This window comes from Myodes glareolus, chromosome 14 (assembly GCF_982192425.1).
Source record: "Myodes glareolus chromosome 14, mMyoGla1.1, whole genome shotgun sequence".
Classification (NCBI taxonomy): domain Eukaryota; kingdom Metazoa; phylum Chordata; class Mammalia; order Rodentia; family Cricetidae; genus Myodes; species Myodes glareolus.
Window position 1 is genome coordinate 71,207,601 of NC_142039.1, and position 22,894 is coordinate 71,230,494.

Consider the following 22,894-nt stretch of genomic DNA (forward strand, 5'->3'; position numbering starts at 1 on the left):
CTACTTTTTGCTTCTGGGCTTATACTTTTCTCTGTTTCTGTATTTCTTTTCCTTCCTTCTTATTTTGTGTCTGGCTGGGAAGCTGACCCTTTCTTTTCTTGATCCTTGATCTTCTCCTCCCAGATTTCTCCTTCTATTTATTTGCTGCCTGCTAGCCCAGCCTATCCTTTCTCCTGCCTTGTTATTGGCCATTCTTCTCTTTATTAAACCAATCAGGTATTTTAGACAGGGAAAGTAACACAGCCTCACAGAATTAAACAAATGCAACATAAAAGAATGCAACACATCTTTGTATCACTAAAAACAAATGTTCCACAGCATAAACAAATTAACACATCTTAATATTCCACAACATAGTGAGACCCTATCTCAAAAAAAGTTGCATAAAGTACTGATTTAATATTATTGTATGCCCAGGTGGTGGTGGTGGTGCACACCTTTAATCCCAGTACTCTAGAGGCAAAGGAAGGTGGATCTCTGAGTTTGAGGTCAGCCTGGTCTACAGAGCCAGTTCTAGGACATTCAAGATTACAAAAACCTGTCTCAAAAAACCAAAATACTTATTTATTTATATTTCATGTTTATGGGTGCTTTTCTGCATATATGCATGTGCACATGTGTGTGTGTGTGTGTGTGTGTGTGTGTGTGTATGTGTGTACCATGTTAGTGCACGGTACTGATGGAAGCCAGAGGCAGCACTGCATCTCTGGAATTGGAGTTATAGATGGTTGTGAGCTGCCATGTGAGTGCTGGGAATCAAACCCTGGTCCTGTGCTCTTAACAAGTGAGTCATTCCTCCAGGTTCTGGCTCTGCAGTTTAATGTCTGAGACTTGTAGCTCACAAGTCCTCAGAGGCTTATTGCTTTGGGCTTTGAGTGTCAGTAGCCAGCACCCAGCTAAGTATTACAGCTTCTTGACTCAGAGTGCCAAGACTTTTGGCTTGTAACCTTTGGCTTTCTGCAAGAGCACATGTGCTCTTAACCTCAAAGCCATCTTTCCCTCTACTTTTCCCTCCCCTCCTCTCATTTTGAGACAGGGTCTCACTCTGTAGCCTAGGATGGTTTGGATGTAGCCTTGACTAGCTTGGAACCCACAGTAATTCTCCTGCCTCTCAGGTTTCCTAGGCATGAACCACCACACCTGGTTAGGTCTTGGTTCTGAAGATGCTTCTAAAGAAGTCTTCCATTGTCCTTGAGTTCAAAGTACTTAGCATGCTAAAGCAGCATTATCTTCTGAGCCCCAGTGTTAAAACCAACTAATCAATTAAAACTTACTTGCCAGATGTTAGTAGATTATAGAATGCTCAGTTACAAAAAAACCCAAAACTTAGCAGTTTGAAATTTAAACTTAACTAGATTTGCTAGCGTCACACGGTGAAGTAATCAAGAAAATCAAGAAAATCTGCGACCTCCCAAGGTTCTGCCCCTCCTTCATTGTGTACCTACAAGCTTCTTAGACTTTATTTCTGGAAACGAAGGGTATTAACTCTGCAGGCAGGTGCAGTATGTGCTGCAAGCAGCCAGGAGATTGCCTGGGAGGCCTGCTGGAGCCCTGCTCTGATCTCGAAAATACCCATGCCAAAGCGTCTTCCGGTACAGGTCGCACGCGACTGGCCGGAGGTCGACTGCCCGACTCCAAGATGGCGTCTGCAGCAGCCTCCAGGAGCCAAGATGGCGACCCGCAACCGCGCCTGCGCTCTCAGGTCTCCTCCCCCCTCCCCCCAAGCCCGGCTGGGGTTGGGGGCGCGTCTACCGTTGCCGTGCGCCGGTTGTCTTCCACCGCAGTGGCTGTCGCCGCGGCTCCCTGTCGCGCGCCATGCGTCTCCTCTGCTGGTGGCAAGTACTGCTGTGCGTTCTGGGCCTTCCGGCCCACAGCCTGGAGGGTGAGTGCGGGCCCGGCCGGGGAAGGCGGCTGCGTGGGGGCGACGCGCTGCTCCTCGCTCGCCCGGCGGCAGTGCGGGGCTATGCGGGGCTATGCGGGGCGGCTGGCGCTGGAGGCCCAGCCGGTCTGAGCGGAGGGAGTATTTGGTGCTGGCCGAGGCATACCCTGATTGTTGCTGTGGCCATTAGAATCCCAGAGCCCTGCGTGATGCCTGCGTCATGGTGTCAGTCCCGGTCAGTCCTTCCACCGGCGCCGGGAGACAGCTTCTGTTAATACCGTCATCTCACTTGCTGGATGATATGCCCAGGCTCACAGGGGATAAGCAGTTTGTCTGTTCGCACTTCCTGGTAAAGACCAGAGCCTGAAGTCTCTCTGACTTCAGAGTCCCTGCTGGAGTCTATCCTGCTGGACCACTTTTCGAAGATGGCCACTCTTGCTCAGTAGGTATCTGCATGAGAGAAAGACCAGAAAACCAACAGCAGATTACTGGGGCCCATGCGTATAGAGACCCCCCAAATGAGGAAGGGAGCCACTCCGTGGGGCTAGAGTGGAAAACGGAGAGAGGCCTTAGTTCATGGCTCTTTTATCCACCCCATTAAAATCCATTTCTTTAGAATTTATTTATTATGTATACAGTGTTCTGCCTGCAGGCCAGAAGAGGGCACCAGATCTCATTACAGATGGTTGTGAGCCACCATGTGATTGCTGGGACTTGAACTCAAAACTTCTGGAAGAGCAGCTGGTGATCTTAACTGCTGAGCCATCTCTCCAACCCCCTAAAATCCATTTAACAGAAAAAGGTTTTTCCTTCCCTGGGGATGTCTTGCAGGGAAGCATTGCTGAACTCAGAGAACGGTGGTGCATAATAGCACAAATTATTATTATTTGGTGTTTTTGAGACAGAATTTCATGCGACCCTGGCTGGCTTTGTAGTCACAGTTCTCCAGCCTTCACTTCCACACCAAGAATTTTCTGTTGCCGGCGTTTGTTCTCAGACAGCCCTGACTGGCCCCAGATTGGTGATCCTGCTCCTTGCCCAATGCTGATTACAGACCTCAATGCTTCCACTTACGGATACCTCACCTGAAACTGAGACTCAGGACCAGTAAATCCCTGGTTCATGTTATACAGCCAGAGTTGAGGGCCAGGGTGTAAGCCCATGTCTGCCAGATCTCACAGCCAGGAGTTGCTGTTTTCATTCCATTTGCTCACTGGCCTTAAAAACGAGGAAGGTGTATGGATAATGGGCTCTCTTGACTTTGGAAGGCACTGGAACAAAAGATAAACGGGTGAGAGTGTTTGTTCTCCTCGCTTGGTTCCCTGGGGCTAATTACTGGCCTGGTCTGTCCCTCACCAGAAAGCAGCAATGCTGGGAATGCCAGGAAACAACTTTCTTCAGCCCCTGCTAGCTGTCCCAAGGCAGCATCTCTGCAGCAGCCATGAGATCTGTGAGTGGTACCCGGCTTTCCCTTTACCGTCCTGATCTTAGCATTCTTTAATGTTTAAAGCCAGATATGGCAGCTGAGGCCTGTGATCCCAGCACTGCAGAGGTTGAGGCAGAGTCAGGAGTTCAAAGCCAGCCTTTGCTATACAAGACCCTGTAACAAGTAAACAAAAGAAACAAAACAATATTACTTTTAGTTTCTCTACTTCTGTGCACACATTGATAGTCACCCGCTACAATCTCAGGTTTTCCAGGGTTGGTAGTCACTGTGAGCTCATAGCAAAATGCAGGCTACATTCATACATTCATGTGGACTCTGAGGATAGCCCCAACTTACTAGGGCATTGGTCATTTGCTAAGATATAGACAGAGGATAAAGGAACCATCCCAGCTGGTTCCTTCTCAGAGTGACTGAAAATGCCCCCCCAGCAGATACTACTGATAGTATTAGCACATGGGGCTAACGGTGCTGCCCAGGTGCCTAGGATTGTGGGTTAGCACCTGCTCTGGCAACCCAAAATCCTATGGTAGACTTTACTAGGCAGTCAGATAGCAGACTATTATTTTGTTATTTGTTTGTTTGAGGGCTGTCTCACAATGTAACCCGTCCTAGTTTGAAGTTAGAGAATCCTCCTGCCTCAGATTCCCCATTTCCAGCATTACCGGTACAATTTACCACATCCAGCCCATTTTCAGAGTCTTCCCATCCATTGTATGCTGTGCACTACTGGCACCGGTGTGCAGGGAAATACATCGTATGCCGTGTACTGCCGGCACCAGTGTGCAGAGAAATGCATTATATGTCGTGTACTGCCAACACCTGTTTGCAGGGAAATGCATCGTATGCCGTGTATTGTCAGCACCTTTGTGCAGGGAAATGCATTGTATGCCATGTACTGCTGGCACCGGTGTGCAGGGAAATGCATCATATGCTGTGTACTGATTGATGGCACCGGTGTGCAGGGAAGGATTAGGCGAAGTAGAGAACCTGCCTTCCTATCTGCAGGGCAAGGCAAGCATCAAATGAATATAAATTATTGAATGAATTATAAGAGTGGAAAATATATCAAGGAAAGCACAGGACATCACTGGGTGCCATCTGGAGATTTCTTGCCCTGATCTAAAGGTTAGGATAGAGGTCCTTGTAGAAGTGAAGTTTAGTGCCTCCATTCAAAGGATATTGGATTCACCTGGAGGTGAAGAGGTGTGGGTAGAGGGCTTTTTTAGCCGAGAAACCATCCTCCGAAATGGTCCAGGGCAGGTCGAGGACAACCAGAGTGATGGGGACCAGACACTATAGAGTATAAATCACGCGGGTCAGGGGAAGTCACTGAAAGTGTGTATATTGGGGAGAAGTGAGAATAGGTTTGCCCAGCAGATTATAGTTCCCCTTGGACCGCCATGAGGAGCAACTTTACGGAGGAGCTCTGGGAGATGGAGGTCGGTACAGCAGTTGTGCAGCGGGAGGTGGCTGTAGCCTGGTCTGGGCAGTGTTACTGGAGGGGGCAACAGTGGATGGAGTCCGGTTGTGGCATTCTACATCTCTTTGAACTGTAAGCACCCCTGGCTACCGTCACTGTGATGTTCATGTCCTAGGACCGAGGACATCTCTCCTCTACCCCTCACAGTAGTCATGTACGTTTCCCCACATTGGTGGCATTTTCTCATTTGTTATGGAAGCATGCTGGGGATTGCCTTTAGGAAGCTGAGGTTCGCTGCCCCCCCTTAGCCCCAGCCTGTCCTGCCTTTCCTCGTTAGGCTTCCTTGCACAGAAGGCAGAGGGTCTCCTGAGAGAGGCTGAGTGGTGGGAAGGCCCCAACTCTGGGTGGTGCTCCCTGGGAGAATGGGCCCAGTGCCCCCATTATCGTTTTACTTCCCGAGCAATTTACTTGAAACTCGTGATACAATAATTGTCATTTGATGCATGGCTCAAGCTATGATCAGTTTGTCAAGTTAAAGAAGAAATTATCCCTCCTCTCTTTTGACAGGGTCTCACTGTGTAGCCCTGGCTGGCCTGGAACTCACAGAGATCTGCTTGCCTCTGCCTCCCAAGTACTGGGTTTAGAGATGTGGGCCCCTGTAGCACGAATTCTAATCGGTCTTCATAATAAAAACCCAGAGTCAGATATTAGGGGGTGAAAGCTGAATGATGAGAGAAGCAGAGCAGTGGCCACTAGGTTTTACCTCTAGGACAGCCTCCGACCAAATGGGGCATCCTGTCTCTACAAGTCCAAGACTGGATGCTCGGAGCTCCTGTCTCCTCCCACCTTATAGTCCTCTCTCCACCTCCCTAGTGCTGGGATCAAAGGTATGAGTTCTGTTTCTCTTTTAGATTGATTTAATCTCATGTAACCCAGGTGGCCTTGCACTCACAGAGATCCATCTGTCTCTCAAGTGCTGGGATTAAAGGTGTGTGCCACCACTGCCTGTCCTCTATGGCTAACTACTGTGGCTTAGCTCTGCACTCTGATCTTCAGGCAAGCTTTATTTGTTACAGCACAAAGTATCGTCACAGGCCACCATCATTATTATTTTCTTAGTGTCTCTGTTATCTTTTCCTAGCTGGTGGTCTTCACTGGATGTTTTTTTTTATTTCTTTATTTTTAAATTGTACTTCATGTGGCAAATCACAGATTTCTAGTGTGTTCTGTGTTTATCTTTTTACTTGGCATCTATCAGTACAGCACTCCTGACTATGGTCCATAACTGGAGAAGGTAGGTGACTCTGATAGGAAAATGGAAACCTTTTCTCTCCATCAGGGTAGTTCTGCTACCCTTATCTACTTGGAAGATAAGTCTTTGGGATTTGTTGGCTTTGGAGTCAACATGACAATATGCTGCCTTGCTTTAGTTGCAGAGGAGAGTGGCCATGCGTGGCGGGAAGAGCAGCCTGGCCCCCCTCTTCAGGTTGGGGCCCTCTATCTGCATGAAGAGGAGGCCGCACAGGGACATCAGGGCCAGGCGAAGGTGGCAGAGCCTGCTGATGCCTCGCTGGGGCCCGGTCCTCGTGGAGATTCCGTGGTGGTGCTGTCAGTGATTCCCGGTGCAGCCGAGGACCAACGGAGTGTGGAGGCCCCAGATGGTACCTGCAGTGCGCTGGGTGAGGAAGACCCTCGCTGCAACCAAGAGAGCCTCTTCGCACTGCATGGTGCGGGCGGCTTCCCAGAGCGAGAAGAGGAGTACTACCCGGAGCCTGGAGTGGCGGAGGCCGAGCCTGTAGCCACCGAGGATGCCAACAGCACCGACAGCCTCAAGTCTCCCAAGGTGAACTGTGAGGAGAGGAATGTGACCGGGCTTGAAAATTTCACCCTGAAGATTTTAAACATGTCCCAGGTAGGAAGCCTGCATTAATGATGTCTGTCTGTCTACCTGCCTGCCTCTCTGTCATTCCTTTGTCTCTCCAAACTCATCTTATGCTTTAATACTCCATTGTTTATGATTTAATGCTCTGATACTGATTCGATACTCTATACTTAGGATTTAATACTCCAGTGTTTATGATTTAATGCTCTGATACTGATTCGATACTCTATACTTAGGATTTAATACTCCAGTGTTTATGATTTAATGCTCTGATACTGATTCGATACTCTGTACTTAGGATTTAACGCCCTAGTGCTCGTCAGCTTTTAGATGGACGTTCCCTGGGCTGGTCTCCAACACCTGGGCTCAGGGAGCTGTGACCAGAAGGCACACGAATAATAAAATCCCAGAGACAGATATTGGGGTTCAACCTGAAGTTCATAAAAGCAAAGCAGCCAGCCACTGGGTCTAACTTCTACCTCAGACCGAAATGGCGATCCTGCCTCCATGAATCCTCAGCATGAGACTGAGCTGAGACCTGTTTCCTTCTGTTTTATATTCCTCTGTAGGGCTGGGATTAAAGGCGCGTACCACCACCGCCCAGCCTGTGTGGCTGACTAGCTCCACTGTAAGCGAGGGTGGTGTTGAGTGACTTGTTCTCGGGGCATGTATGGGAAAAGATGAAATGTTACTGCCGTCCGCCATGCAACACTGGACAGGGTGCTGCAGGCCTGGAATCCCGGTTCTGGGGAGGCTGAGACCTGCAGCTCCTGCTCTTTTTTTGACAGGTCTCAGAAAAGACAGGTGTTTGGGCAGGTATCCTAGGTTGGTCTTGGATTTGCTATATAGCAAAGCATGACCTATGACCTTAAACTTGGTTCTTCTGCTCCCACCTCTGGGTGCTGGGGTCGCAGGCCTGGACCACCACACTTAATTTTATGAGGTGCTGGGGTTTGAACCCACGGCTTTGTCCATGTAAGCACTCTTGTAGCTGAGCTGTATTCCAGCCTGCTGTCTTAAAAAGAAAAGATTTTTTAAAAAATTAATGAATTAAATGTGCACTGGTGTTTTGCCGGTGTATACTCTGTGTGAGTGTGTTGGATCCCCTGGAACTGGAGTTACAGATGGTTCTGAGCTACAGTGTGGGTGTTAGGAATTGAACCTGGGTCTTCTGGAACAGTAGTCCTCTTAACCACTGAGCCATCTCTCCAGCCCCAAAAAGATGTTTTTTAGGTGACCAAAAACTAGTTATTCTTGTGATAATCTTACCTCCAAGTCTCATCAAAAACATTCTACTGATAGGTGCTTGGGGTCATAATGACATTTTTCTTTTCCTAGAGTTGAATGATAGACACCTGGCTAGCATGTGTAAGGCCCTGGCTTCAATCCCCAGCACCACCAAACAATAAATGACTTTAAAAAAATCTGAATGAGGGGCTAGAGAGATGGCTCAGCAGTGAAGAACATTCTGCTCTTCCAGAGGATTCAGGTTCAGTTGCCAGCACCCGTATTGGATGGCTCACAGTCACATGGAACTCTGGCTCCAGGGGATCCACTGCCCTCTTCTGGCCTCCTCAAGCACCTGCACTCTGGTGCACACACCAACACTCAGATCTACACACATGATTAAAACATAATAAATCTTTTTATAAGAAAAGAAAATCTGAACTTGAAGCATAATTAACAAGAACTCAGAGATGTAGATTGGGTTCAACCTGAATACCTGAAAAGCAAAGCAGCCAGCCACTAACTCTTACCTCGACCTAGGTTTGAAATGGTGTTCCTGCCTCCAAGAATCTCAGAATGAGACTGAGACTGAGAGCTGTCTCCTCCCATTTTATATTTCTCTCTAGTTCTGGAATTAAAGCGTGCACCACTGGAATTAAAGGCATGCACCAGTCGGTTTCTGTGGCAAACTTGTGTGGCTACTGGGATTAAAGGTGTGTGTCACCATTTCCTGGTCCAAAAGGCTGACCAGTGGGGCTGTTTTACTCTCTGACCTTCAGGCAAGCTTTATTAAAATACAGATGAAATGTCACTGCATGAACTACTAAAGCTACAGCTGAATATTTCTGCTGGAAAATGTGTTACACTGAGAAGTTCTCGTCCTCTAAAGAATGTGAGTCTAGTGTTTGTTCTGCAGTGAGTGAGTCCATTGTACCAAACCCAGCCACGTTTCCAGATTCTTAGATAAGCGATGACTCCCCAAGGGTATTCTGGATAATGGCTGACAGTTGCTGTCGATGGTCAAGAAGCCAGAAGGGCAGGATACAATCAGCCTGCTTACATGAGAGAAGCAAACTCTAGCTCTGGGAGCCATGACAGCTCAGTGTCATAGAGGACATGGTATATTTAATTCATGAAGCTTCTCTGGGGACCAGGGTCAGCGGCTCTCACTCCTTCCAGAGTGTCTCCTAAACACTGTTCTCAGGCCATGCAGGACTGGTTTGCTGTGTCGCACATATGACCAAGCCAATCTGGGTTGTAGCTTAAACAACGGTGGCAGGAGCAGTGCCCCTTGGCTTGCACTACCCTTTGGCCATACACGTTGATCTTATTTCTGCCAGGATGGCACTTGGGAAATATTTGATGTGCTATCTTTTTCTTCCCAAAACAAAATACCTGAGGCAATCAACTTAAAAAAGCTCAGTTTTGGAACCATCGCTTCACTCCACTGCTTTTGGGCCTGTGGTGAGGCAGCATACCATGGCGGGATCTCATGCTGGGAAAAACCTTCCGTGCTGGGGACTGGGAAGTACAAAGAGAATGAAGAGACCAAGGTTCATGGTGGCGCACACCTTTAATCCCAGCCCTGGGGAGGATGAGGCAGGTAGAGCTTTGCAAGTTTGAAATCAGCCTGGTCTGTATAGTGACTTCTGCATATATAAGTTAGCCAGAGCTATATAACGAGACCCTGTGAATGAAACAAAGAGGTCCAGGTTCAGCAATCCCCTTCAAAGTCATGCTCCCAGGGGTTAAGAGCACTGGCTGCTCTTGTAGAGGACCTGGGTTCGATTCCCTGCTCCCACATGGTAGCTCACAACTGTCTGTAACTCTAGTTCCAGAAGATCTGATGCCCTCTTCTGACTATCACAGCGCCAGGCACACACGTGGTGCACAGACAAACAGCACAAGACTCATAAACAACAAAGGCATGCTCCAGTGACCTATGACCCCCCCACTAGAGCTTACCTTCTGAAGTTGGAACTATTTTTCAATATTCCGCAGGCTGAGGAGTGAGCTTCCAACAGGAGTGCCTGCTGCTTTTCCAGAGGACCCAAGTTCAGTTCCAAACACCCATGTTGGGCTCACAACTGCCTGTAATTCCAGTTCCAGGCAACCCAATATAGTGGCTTCAGGAGAGGGCAGAGATAAGTGTGCCCTGGCCCTCATAGTGCTTTTCTGCCAATTCATGTGTTCTTTGGTTCCAAATCCCGACAGTGGTTAAGGGGTTCAGTCTCCCTCCTCTCCGTTCACCCGCTTGCTGTTCACTCGCTGGAGGCAGCTGGGAGTCCTTCTTGGGTATCCTTTTATAAACATGCACGTATGACTTTTTTTTTGGGGGGGGGTTGCTTTGTTTTTTAGACAGGGTCCCTCTGTGTATCCCTAACCGTCCTGGAACTTGCTCTGCAGACCAGCCTGTCCTTTAACCTAAGGAGTTTTTCCTCCTTGCCTAGGCCACACATATGCATTTAATGCTGATTTCTAACTGTTGTCTCTTTCTCTACAGGACCTTATGGATTTTCTAAACCCAAATGGTAGTGACTGTACGCTGGTCCTCTTCTACACCCCGTGGTGCCGGTTTTCTGCCAGCCTGGCCCCTCATTTTAACTCTCTGCCTCGGGCATTTCCAACTCTTGGCTTTTTGGCATTGGATGCATCTCAGCACAGCAGGTATCTTTGGTGGGGTTGTGGCTTGTTCTGTTAACTGATGGCCGTAGTCATATAATGCCTTTGTTGGTTAAACTTCAAATAGGGACTAGGCAGTGGTAGTGCACACCTTTAATCCCAGCATTTGGGAGGCAGAGGCAGGTGGAAATCAGTCAGTTTGAGACCAGCCTGGTTTACAAAGTGAGTTCCAGGACAGCCTGGGCTGTGCTACATACAATAGGGAAGAGGCCTTTGTAAAGGATGGACGGGAAAAGGCAAACACAGAGGCTGCTGGTTGCCAGGTTCCTCTGAGCACTGGTGGTGTTGGGTTCTAGAAGTCCGTAATGAAATAGTCCTGTTGTGTGTGTGTGTGTGGGGGGGTATAAGAATGGCAGGAAATGGCATTTGATGGCAGGGACATGGCTAGAGGACCAGGTTAAATTAGCACAGATAGTATCACGTAGGGGGTCTCTGTGATGGTAGCCTACAGTGTGGGTCTCAGCCCTGTGCTGTGCTGGGTCTGGGCATGTTTTTGTTTTTTTAATTGTTGTCTTCTTTTTAAAGTGCATTTATTTATTTATTTATTTATTTACTTACTTACTTACTTATTTACTTACTTACTTAACGTATATATATGGATGTTTTGGCTGCATATGTGGCTGTGTACTGCATGCCCATGGAGGCTGGAAGAGGCTGCTGGATACCCTGGAACTGGAGTTATGTGAACCACTAAGTGGGTGCAGAGAATCAAACTCAGATCCTCTGAAAGAGCAACCTGTGCTCTTAACCGTTGAGCTATCTCTATTACCCCTTCTTTAATCTTAAAAAGATTATCATTTATCTGTCTTTGTGCATGTGCTTATGTGTATGAGTGCCTGAAGATGCTAGGAAAGGGTGTCAGGCCCTGAGAGAGAGAGAGAGATAGAGAGAGAGATAGAGATAGAGAGAGAGAGAGAGAGATAGGGGAGGTGAGCACTGGACATGGGGTGTCAGGTCCCCGAGAGAAAGTTTCATTATTTTTACATTTGTTTATTGATTTAGTGTGTGTATGTGTTTTGACTGTTTATGAAGAAATAAGTTGTCCCTCAAATTAATAATTACCATTTTTAAAAGACTTATTTTGTTTTTTAATTTATGGTGTGTTAGGGTGTGTTAGAGGAACAGAACTGATAGACGGAATCTGTATATGTTAATCAGGGATCTGTTAAGAGTGGCTTACAGGCTGTGGCCCAGCTAATCCAGCAGAGACTGTCTCCAGCAGTTGTTCGGTCCACGAGGCTGGACATCTCAGCTGGTCTCTAGTCTACACTGGAATCCCTAAGAAGTAGACACTAAAGTCAGCGAAGGAACGCCCCTGAGCAGGGTGGAAGAACTTGCCAGCTAGGGTGAGGACAAACAGGCAAAAGGCTAAAACTTCTTTCGTGTTCTTTTATGTAGGCTGTCACCAAAGGTTTGGCCAGATTTAGGGTGTGTCTTCTTAACTCAAATTATATATATTTTGGGTGGGTCTTCTTACTTTAAATGACCCAATCAGGAAAATCCCTCACAGGTGTGTCCAGCTGCTTGGGTTTTAGTCGATTCCAGATGTGGTCAAGTTGGCAACCATGATTGGTCATCACATATGGTATGTGAGTGTCTGCATGTGTGTGGAGGCAGGAGAGTGTCAGGTCCCTGGAGCTGAGGTTATGGGCAGTTGTGAGCTGCCATACACAGGTCACTGCGCCATTCTCTTCAGCCCTAACTTAGCGGCACGTCTCGCTGCTCCAGGATAGTGTCTACCACGCCTGGCCTCAGGATAGCCACACTGGCCAGGCTCCAAAGCACACTAGACTCTGGCACTTAGGCCTGCACTCCCTCCCAGAGGCTGTTGGCAACGGCCTCACTGCCTTCCTTTGCCTCCATTGAATATCTTATGCCTGAGTGTGAAGGACCCTTGTTTTCATTACAGTGGCTGGAGCATCTGTTTGATTCATCTGTCAGTGTCTGAAGGACCAAAGTTACATGGCTCGTCCAGCATTGACTGTTTAGTCATAGGAGAAGCCGAGGCTTACTTAGTGAGGTTAAATAATTTTCCCAAAGGTCATAGGGGGTTCTGTCCTTAAACGATGGTCAGAACCTGGACTTGTCTGTGTGAAGGCAAATCAAGCCTGCAGGCTGGTTCTTCCGAGTTCTCCCTTCCTAGATGTCAGCCTCCTGGCGTGTAGGTTGATTCATGGATTCCTTTGAACCAATTTGCCAAAGAATTGCTTACTATGCTGATCTTTTTTGAGGGAGGGATGGGCATTATGAAGTTTGATTTTTTTTTCTTGTCAAATAAATTGACACACTTTGTTTTATCCACGAATTAGAATTTTCTGGTCTGTGTTGTTTTGACATTTGGAATTTAAATAGTGGAACCACGGGGTCATGGCTAGAGCTGTGTGCTAATATTAATTGAGTGGGATGGCAGAGTAGGAATGCCCGAACCCTGACCCTTGAGGAAGTGGCGAGGAGCAGACCAAAAGTCAAGAGTTTGACATGGGCAAGCCATGTGAACAAGCGTGTTTGGGATTTTCTAACCTGCTGCCTTCTTTCTCCTGTAGCCTTTCCACCAGATTCGGCACCGTAGCTGTCCCTAACATTTTGTTATTTCAAGGAGCTAAACCCATGGCAAGGTTTAATCACACAGACCGAACTCTGGAAACGCTGAAAATCTTCATCTTCAATCAGACAGGTATGCAGAAATAACATCCTGAGGGGGAAGAAAGACATGATCTCACTCTGCAACCCTGGCTGTCCTGGAACTCGCTCTGCAGACCAGGCTGGCCTCGAACTCACAGAGATCCGCCTGCTTCTGCCTCCCGATTGCTGGGATTAAAGGCGTGCGCCACTGTCATGTGTTCCATTTATTAATCCGTTTGCAGATGTTGTTTGAATTCCTTAGTGTTTGCCAAAGCTTATGGCCCTATGGTTTATTTCTTGTAAAAAGTTTGATTGTGGTGAGCTGAAGAAATCTTCCCCTGGAAACTGTCTCTTTTTAAAGACTTACAGCCTTGGCCATGAGGGTCCCCTTCTCTCTGAGGCGTACTTCCTGGAAATGAGTACAGTTTAGAATGCACCTCAGTGCACATTCTGCTCAGTTTTCTTCTAACATGAGTGAGCAAGGATCCTCATTAGCTCAGAGGTGAGAGGCTGCAAGGTCGCTGGGAATCCGGAGCCTTGTCCTGGATCCCTGACTGGTGTGGGGAGAGAAAGCCATTGATTGTGTGTAGTGCTTGTAACTAAATTCTAGGTGCCTGCTATCTTTAGCGATCATTGGCCCAGTGGTGGATAATCATTCAAGCGATTCTCTCAGTAACTTATTTAAAGGCATCTTGACTTTAACATAAATCAACCCATGGGAACATTTGCGAGTGGTCTTACTTGTTGAGCTTTGGTCTTAAGAGAACAAAAGTCTGCTCTACCAGGACGTTGGCTAGAAAAGCTTTGAGGAGCCACAGAATCTCTGGAGGTTTAGCTTTGAACTGCTGGACAGATTCCTGACCCTTTGATGTGCTGGGAAGAAAGGCAAGTGACAAATCGCCCTGGCACGCTGGTGAAATCCGTCCAAGAAACGCTCACGTGCTGTTTGCTTTAGGGTCGCTTGTCATTTTGCATGCCACGCATCATGTTGCAGACAAGCCTTAGATGTGTTTTCTCTCTAATTTGAAACAATTGATTTCTCTTTCAGGTATAGAAGCCAAGAAAAATGTGGTGGTAACCCAAGCTGACCGAATGGGCCCTCTCCCCAGCACGTTGATAAAGACCGTGGATTGGCTGCTTGTATTTTCCTTGTTCTTTTTAATTAGTTTTATTATGTATGCTACCATCCGGACTGAGAGCATTCGGTGGCTGATTCCGGGACAAGAGCAGGAGCACGCGGAGTAGAGGCTAAAGGGAAGAGGAGGTGCCCAGCGGGACTGATGTTACAGTCGCGGGCATTTTCTCCCCAAGCAGAAGTTGAATTCAGGAATCAAGTTCTTGTTGAACTACTGGAGGGCTGGAAGGATTGCGTGTGGGCGTGCTCTTACTGTGAGAATTCACAGATGCAGAAGCGCTCGCTAGAATCGACTGTTCTTGATTTTAATACTTGAACATGATGAACTCCTCTCCCAGTGTGGTGAAGCAGGAAAGTGCTGTGTGAGAAAAGTACCAGGAGGGGTGTGGGCCTCTCGGTAGCACCTGATGGGAAGTAAAAAGTCACATGCCCATTGTCCTGTGGTCTCTGCTTTCTCTGAAAGAATTCCAAGTGGTTTCACTTGTTTCTAGGAATAGCAGATGTTAGGGGGAAAATAAACATTCTAATTAAAACCTGTTAATTCCGTGCTGGAGCATAAACTTCAGTCAATTATATAACAGTTTTGCACTATTTGAGCCTTAAAACTCTGAGCACTGAGCTGGGTGATAGTGGGCAAACCCTTGGTCCCAGCACTTGGGAGGCAGAGGCAGGTGAAACTCTGAGTTGAAGGCTAGCCTGGTCTACTGAGTGAGTTCCAGGATGGCCATGGCTACAGAGAGACTGGATTGAAAAACCAAAACAAACGAATCTGACCCTGAGCTGGGTTGAGATCCAAAGGAACTATGAAACACCATTCTTGCCTGAAGGTTGAGTCTGGTCATGTTGAGGACACATTTAGAAAAGAGACGACATGGGCTGCTGGGATGGCTTAGCACATAAAGACGCTTGCCACCACGTGTGAAGACCTGAGCTCAGTCCCTGTGTCCACATGGTGGGAGGAGAGCACTGACTTCTAAAAGATGTCTTCTGACCATGTGCACACAGGCTTAGAAAAGTGCACATTTTATAGAGACAACATATAATTTATACAAGCCTCTTTTTAAAATTATTATCATTGTTATTGGTTTTTAGAGACGGTTTCTCTGTGTAGCCCTGGCTGTCCTGGAACTCGCTCTGCAGATCCTCCTGCCTCTGTGCTTTGCGTCTTTTGAGACAGGGTCTCGTTGTGCAGCCTTGACTGGCCTGGAGCTTGCATTGTAGACAAAGCTGGCCTTGGATTCGTGGAGATCCTCCTGCCTCTGCCTCCCAAGTGCTGGAATTAAAGGCCTATGCACCATGCCTGGCTTGATAAATTACTCTTATACTAATTTAGACATCACTGCGTATGGAATATTCCTCATCCTATAGAAATAGAGTGTTGTATTGAGAGCTTATGACTTTATGGCATGTATAACGTCACGAACAGCCCTTGCTGGGTGTCCACTGGAGAAGGGGACTGTGACTCAGAACACCATTATGTCTGTTTGCAAATGAGCAAATAGGCTGAGAATGATCAGGCTACTTGCCCAGCTTACAAAGACAGTAAGTTCTCACCTTGACCTGTAATTACAAATCAGAGAGGGAACAAACAAGCCTTAGTGATCCCGTCTCACAGGGACACTTGAGTCATTTCTGTGTGAATTCCAGGTACTGTTTAAAATTCTTTGCCGTACCGATTCAGTTACACATACAACTCAGAGATTGCTACTATCAAGTCTTCATTTCAGAAGGCAAAATGAAGCCTGGAATAACCCTTCGTTGTAAGGTTTTGTATTGTGTTCTTTGAATTGGAGTCTTGAGATGTAGCTCAGGCTGGCCTTGGACTCTGGCTCTCCCTGCCTCTTCCTCTTACTATGAGATTCCAGGTGTGTGTCACCACACGTGGCTCCAAGCCTACAGGAATGGCTCTGCCTTATTCTCTACCCTGGCCCGGGTGACCTTTGGATGTGTTTACCTCTGGTCTTTCGCCAGTGTGTTTCCGTGACAACAGAATTCAGCACTGGTCAGGGACCTTTCACTGTGATAAACTAACCCAAAGTGAGAGATGGAAGAAAGAGTTTATTTTGGCTTATGGTTCCAGAGAGAGTTGGGAATGTTGGGGAGGCAGAGAATAGGAAGGCGAGAGATCACCTTTTTAGCTGCAAACAGGAAGTGGAGAGAGTGGACTGGAACTGGGGCAAGGCGACAGACTCCCAAAACCTCTCCCCAGTGACACATCCTCCAGCCAGGCTCACCCTCTGGAGGTTCTATAACCCTTCAGACAGCACTACCAACTGGGGACCAAGTGTCCAAATGCTCTAGCCAGGTGTGTGTGGGGTGTTGCTCATTCAAACCACCAGAAGCAACTTTGATCTTTGTTATTTTTTGAGACAGCCTTCTGTGTGAGCTAGACTGGCCTCAGACTCTCCAGCTGCCCCAGCCCTGGGTGCCTCTATAGCTACTGGCGTGTGCTACCACACACATCTGGCATAACACCTTTGTTTATTTTGCTTATCAAATGATTAGTAGTTCACTGTTGCAAACACTTTAAGGCCTTTCCCTTTGTATTTAGTGTGTGTGTGCTCAGGCACGTGCGTCATGGCTCACAGGACGAGGTCAGAGGACAAGATGTGGGAGTCAGTTTTCTCCACATGTGGGTCCCAGGCATTGAATTCAGGTGGCCAAGCCTTGGTGGCAGCATTTTTACCTGCTGAGCCATCTTTCTGGCTCCCAGGAGTTTTCTCAGCCTTAGGGGTAAAATAGGCTTTGAAGTAAATTTAACATACTTGTCTATTAATCTGGATATTATCATAATATTCTCGTTTCCTTTGGAGTATCTTCTGGAATGAGAATTAGTCTTCTAAAAATGAGTTTTTAAGCCAGGCACAGTGGCGCACGCCTTTAATCCCAGCACTCGGGAGGCAGAGGCAGGTGGATCTCTTGTGATTTCTGGTCTACAGACTGAGTTTCAGGACAGTCAGGGCTATACAGAAAAACCCTGTCTCAAAATACAAACCAAAGAGGAAACATATCCTTTTTAAATATAATATCTTTTTTTTTTTGTTTTTTGAAGCCAGTGTGTCTAGAAGAGCAGCCAGTGAATGTCCTTAACTGCTGTCCCCAGCCCCGAAGAGACCAGGTCTTAGTCAGTGTTCCATTGCTGTAAAGAGACACTATGCCCACGGCAGTTCTTATAAAGGAGAACATTTAATTGGAGTGCCTTACAGTTCAGAGGTTAGTGCATTATTCTCATGGCAGGAAGCATGGCAGCACATAGGCAGACCTGGAGAAGGGGACATGGGGCTGGAGAGGTGGCCCCATGTGAAGCCCCTAAGCATGCCCCCAGTGACACACTTCTGTCATCAGACTTTTCTCTGGTCTGCCAACATGGATACTTGTTAATTGCAAAAGCTTGGCCTTTAGCTTAGGCTTGTCTCAACCAGCTCTTATTTAGTCTGTGTTCTGCCACACGGTGTTACCTCTCTTCCTTCCTGCAACTCCTGTCTCCTCTCCATTCTGGCTGGTGACTCTGCTTTTCTTCTCTGTCCTCTCTGTCCCCGGAGTCCTCTCTGTGCCCAGAAGTCCCATGTAACCTCTTTCTAGCTATTGGCTGTCCAGCTTTTATACCAATCACAGCACTACATTTTCACACAGTGGAAAAATAATCCCACAACACACTCCTCCAACGAGGCCACACCTACTGCAACAAGCGCCCCCCCCCCCCACGTCCTAATAGTGCGACTTCCTGGTGTCCAAGCATTCAGATCTATGAGCCTATGGGGGCCATTCTTATTCAGACCACCACAATGGGAGGCTTTATTCCAATCTACAGTCTAGGGAGTAGAGAGGGTGACCAGGATTCCTAGCAGACCATTGGCTTTGCTTCTAATATTTAACTCAAACTACCTACATGGGTCCCCTGGAGGGAACGCAGAACAAGGCTATTTGTTGCCTGGAGAGGAGGAATGGACATTAGTCAGAAAACTGGGGTGAAGGGGAGGAGGTGGAGGAGCCGCTCAAGATTGGTCCCATTATCACAAGCCAAGCGTGACTTCCACCAGAGAGAAGCTCCCAGGAAATCTTTGCTAAGGGGCTTAAATCTTATTAATCTGGGTGCTTTTTTAAAATAATTATTTTTTGAACTTTATTTTTTATATGTATGTCTTGCCTGCATGTATGTGCACCACGTGTGTGCCTGGTCTACTGGAGGCTAGAGGAGGGCGTCAGATCTCCTGGTACTGGAGTTACAGGCGGTTGTGAACTGCCATTTGGGTGCTGGGAATAGAACCCAGGTCCTCTGTAAGAACAGGAAAGAGCCCCTAACCTCTGAGCCATGGCTCCAGACCTGAGAGCCTTTTTATTATTTTTTTAATATTTATTTATTTATTTATTTATTATTTATTTATGTAAGTATGTTTTTTTGAGACAGGGTTTCTCTGTTGCTTTGGAGCCAGTCCTGGAACTAGCTCTTGTAGACCAGGCTGGCCTCAAACTCACAGAGATCCACCTGCCTCTACCTCCCAGATGCTGGGATTAAAGGTGTGCACCACCACAACCTGGCCTGAGAGTCTTTAAAAAATCAAAAAAGCAAAACAAAAGTGTGTGTGTGTGTGTGTGTGTGTGTGTGTCTGTGTGTAGCTCAGAGGACAATTTGTGGCAAGAGCTCTCTCCTGCCACTAGAGGGTCCTGGGGACCAAACTTAGGTCAGCAGGCTTGGCGGAAAGAACCATTACCTGCTGAGCCAGCTTCAGGGCCCACCTGGGGGCTTCTTGGGTAAGAACAGCACTCACAGTGCCTCTGTTGGATGATGAGTCACTTTCCTAGGCCCTAACACCTTTCTCCTGCTGCTTTATAGCTAGACTTGAGATGCCATGGTCTAGACGAGCGTAAGGAGGGAAAAGATGCACCACTACGTTGATAACACACAGCTACCAATTCATTTTCTGTTCTCAGCTTCTTCCTCCCTCCTCCTCTTCCAATGTGTAGGCCAGGCTGGTGTCAAACCTCAAACCCCGCTGCCTGTCCTCCCGATGCTGAGATTCCAGTAAGTGTCACACGCCCTGCAGGGATCCTCACTTTAATATGCAAATTTCAAAAATATTTTCCATAGTCATAAGCATTCAGTGAAAATACTAGAAACAAGACTTTTAGTTTTTTTTTTTTTTCTGTAGTAGCACGAATTCTAGTTGGTCTTAATAAATAAAACCTGGAGTCAGATATAGGGGTGAAAGCTGCAGGATCAGAGAAGCAGAGCGGCAGCCACTACAGAGACCTTTTACCTCTACCAGTGCTCAGACCAAAGAGGCGAGCCTGTCCTCAGACTGCATCTCCAGACTGCATCTGTCTCCACCAAACCTCAGACTGCCTGAGTTCCTGTCTCCTCCCATCTTATATTCCCCTCTGCCCAGCCATATCATTCCTGTCTCCACCTCCTCAAGTGCTGTAAAGATGTGGGATTCCAAGTGCTGGGATCACCTTTGTGTGAGTTCAGTTTTTCTTTTAGACAGATTCAATCTTGTGTAGCCCAGGGTGGCCTTGAAGTAACAGAGATCCCTCAGCCTCAGTCTCAGGAGTCCTGGAATTAAAGGTGTGTGCCACCACTTCCTGGCCTCTAGTGGCCAAGCTCTGTACCCTGATCTCCAGGCAAGCTTTATTTGTTAAAACATAAACAAAATATCACTACATTTTAGTTTTTCTCTGCATAACAGTCCTGGCTGTCCTGGAACTAGCTTTTTAGGCCAGGCTGGCCTCAAACTCACTGAGATCTGCCTGCCTCTGCCTCTTAAGTGCTGAGATTAATGGTGTATACCAGCGCTGCCTGGACAGAAATAAAACTTTTAAATTCTACTCCTGGCACCTCATCCTTAGGCATAAGTCTAAAGAAACGCACGCTGTCACCCAAGTTACTTCAAGTCAGTTCTGCCGGACCAGTGCAGCACCCTCTGAGTGCTTTAAGTCAGTGCCGCCCTCAGACTACCCCCAGTTTTTCTTTTCCAGATTGTTACGTCTTGTCAGTCAGGTAAAAAATGGGTCAAGACTGAAGTCTAAATTTTAGGCTATTTTGAGGCTTTATATTTTCTAAGTTCATTTGGGATATAAGACTGCTAACAATTGTGAAATAAAATATGCATTTTTGAGATAGGGTCTTATTATGTAGGCTGGCCTACAACTCCCTATGTAGCCCAGGCTGGCTTCTAATTACTAGCGATTTGCCTGCCTCCGCCTCTAGAGTTCTGGCACCATGCCTAGCAAACTGATAATATTAATGTGTTAATTTAGAAAAAAATAACGGAGCTGGACTTGTCCGTAATCCTTAGCTTCTGGAAGAGCGAGGCAGGTGTTCAAAGCCAGCCTCGGCAACATTGTACCTGGGCTACGTGAAACTGTCTCAAGAAAGGAATACAATAAAGTTACTTAGTTTAAAAAAGAGGAAAAAAAAAAGAAAGAAAAGAAAGGTGACCAGCCTGTGGTGGCACAACTCCTTTAATTCTAGCACTGGGGAGGCAGAGGCAGGTGGATCTGAGTTCGAGGCCAGCCAGGGCTACAGAGTGAGTTCCAGGACAACCGGGTCTACACAGAGAAACCCTGTCTCAAAGAACCCAAACCAAACCAAACAAGAAAAGGCTACACGCTGAACTAAAAGTCGCAGCAACATTTTAATCAAAACTTACCACAGTGTTAAAACCCTGGCCCCACACACCATTTTAAAGAGTGAATTTTATTGTCAATTACATCCCAAGGGAAAAAAATAGCAAAAGAATAATAAAGATTAATACACACATATGGCATATAAAAGAACACGTCTCAATGCACGGGAGGCAATTTGTCTCGGCCGGTCCCCCGGTCTCGGGTCGCTCCGGGGTGCTGCACCTGTGCGCGCGGCACAGTCGCTGCAGAAGCCAAGGCCACCAAGCGCGGAGGGGTGGCCCACGGACCGCGAGGCGCTCCCGCCAGCGTCCGCTCGCCCGACGCAGAGAGCTCAGGCTGCACCCAGCAGCGGGCGCGGCGGCCACCCCGCTCCGGGGGCCTTCGGGGCCTGGGCCGCGTCAGGCAGCGCGCCGGACAGCCCGGGGCCATGGCGGTGGTGGTGCGAGCGCGGGGCGCCCTGTGGGGGTTGGCGGCGCTGAGCGGCCGGGGTGCGAGCCGGGCGGCCATGGTGAGTGCAGCCGGTGCCGGAGAGCGGGCCTGCGGCGGGGAGGGGGCGGCTGCGCGCGCACCCCCGCGGCTCCCACGCGTCACCTCGGCGGAGCGCCGTGCGCACGCCCGCCCGCGCCCTGGCCCTGGGCTGGCAGAAGCTTGAGGACGCGTGTGAGTTCGAGGCCAGCCACGGCTGCGGGGTGGCACCTGCTGCAAAACAAAATACCCCGAGTAACTTCCGTCGTAGTTTATGAGCTTGTTCACCGGAAACAATATCGTGTAGAAAAAAAAAAAACCCAACATTCTAAATGTGAAGATTAGTGGCGAAGTCGATGGGCCGTGGTCGTTCCGTGCGCTGCGGGCGGCCCCGGGCGGCAGGCTCCCCTAAGTGGTCACTGAGCTGGGCAGCCTTGGTCGTGAGCTTTAGGAAGATTAGTAAATTACCTTTCCCCCCACGTTCTTGAACGGCACATCGATTTTTCTCACTACTTCTAAAAAGGACAGTTTTCTTATTTCAAACGTTAGTATTTTACACGTGCGTTGTGGCCTGCCATTCCTGCGCCTAGGTAGACTGAGGCAGGAGGATTACTGCGAAGCCAGCGGGGCGTGCTGGGAGCTCGCTGGAGCGCGCGCAACGAGACCCTCTGGGAGGGGTTGGAGGGCGTGGGCTGGAGGGAGAGTGGATTGAGGGGACGATTTAACACCAGCGCCATCTAGTGGAGAATGTAGTATGAAGCTCACCATTTCGTTTTCAGGAGCTTATGAGAGCCCGTTTGAAATTTTTTTATGAATAAATCATAGACATGGTTTATATTCCTGTAAAATTCTATAATTAATTCCCGAAAACAATAATTTTTCTTATATTGCACAGTAGAATTGTTGAAGTCAGAAAATTACTACTGATAACGTTCATTGTTTTTGACTAATGATTTAGAATTTTTTTTTCTGCTGTAATCCAGGACTAGTTATTGCATTTGGCTAGTTAACATTATTTTTTAAGTTAGTAATTTATTTAAAATAATTTTTATACAAGTGTGTATGTGTGTGTTCAGGTACTCTAAACATATTCTCCTGTGTGCCCTTCCCCACTTGTTCCCTTTCTTCCAATAAAAGAAGGTAGGAAATTTCATTTTTTTGTTTTGTTTTATTTCGTTTGTATTGAGCTATATATTTTTCTCTGCTCCCCTCCTTCCCCCTCCCCTTTTGCCCTCTCCCATGGTCCCCATGCTCCCTATTTACTCAGGAGACCTTGTCTTTTTCTACTGCCCATGTAGATTAGATCATTTTGTTTGTTTTTGATGAGCTAGGTCTTATGTAGCAAAGGCTGACCTTGAACTCTGGATACACGTGTGTTGTGGAATATTTAACTGTGTAAAGATGTGTTGCATTTGTTTATGCTGCATTTGCTTAGTTATGTAAAGATGTGTGACTGTTTCTCCTTATCTGCCTAAGGCACCTGATTGATCTAACAAATTGAATGGCCA

The 22,894-nt window shown here is 47.5% G+C and overlaps 2 protein-coding genes across 5 annotated transcripts in view; both read left to right on the top strand.

The window, feature by feature from the left end:
- Nucleotides 1-1,633: 1,633 nt before the first annotated feature.
- On the top strand, nucleotides 1,634-14,835 carry Txndc15 (thioredoxin domain containing 15). Of its 2 annotated transcripts, XM_048447729.3 has the most exons (6): nucleotides 1,634-1,882; nucleotides 3,239-3,329; nucleotides 6,177-6,658; nucleotides 10,359-10,522; nucleotides 13,081-13,211; nucleotides 14,208-14,835. In XM_048447729.3, the coding sequence occupies exons 1-6, from the start codon at nucleotides 1,640-1,642 to the stop codon at nucleotides 14,402-14,404; spliced, it is 1,308 nt and encodes a 435-aa protein (XP_048303686.3). In that variant the 5' UTR covers nucleotides 1,634-1,639; the 3' UTR covers nucleotides 14,405-14,835. The 2 variants fall into 2 exon arrangements, with proteins under 2 accessions (XP_048303686.3, XP_048303687.3); XM_048447730.3 differs by lacking the exon at nucleotides 3,239-3,329 and having other exon boundaries at nucleotides 1,717-1,882.
- Nucleotides 14,836-21,074: 6,239 nt separating this feature from the next.
- Pcbd2 (pterin-4 alpha-carbinolamine dehydratase 2) overlaps nucleotides 21,075-22,894 on the top strand; it is a 55,243-nt gene continuing 53,423 nt past the window's right edge. The window contains exon 1 of one of the 3 annotated variants that reach the window (XM_085699604.2): nucleotides 21,075-21,429. In XM_085699604.2, coding sequence (XP_085555730.1) covers nucleotides 21,349-21,429 — 81 coding nt within the window. In that variant the 5' untranslated portion in view covers nucleotides 21,075-21,348. The remainder of the gene's footprint in view (nucleotides 21,430-22,894) is intronic. The other 2 variants (XM_085699605.2, XM_085699606.1) reach the window with 2 other exon arrangements.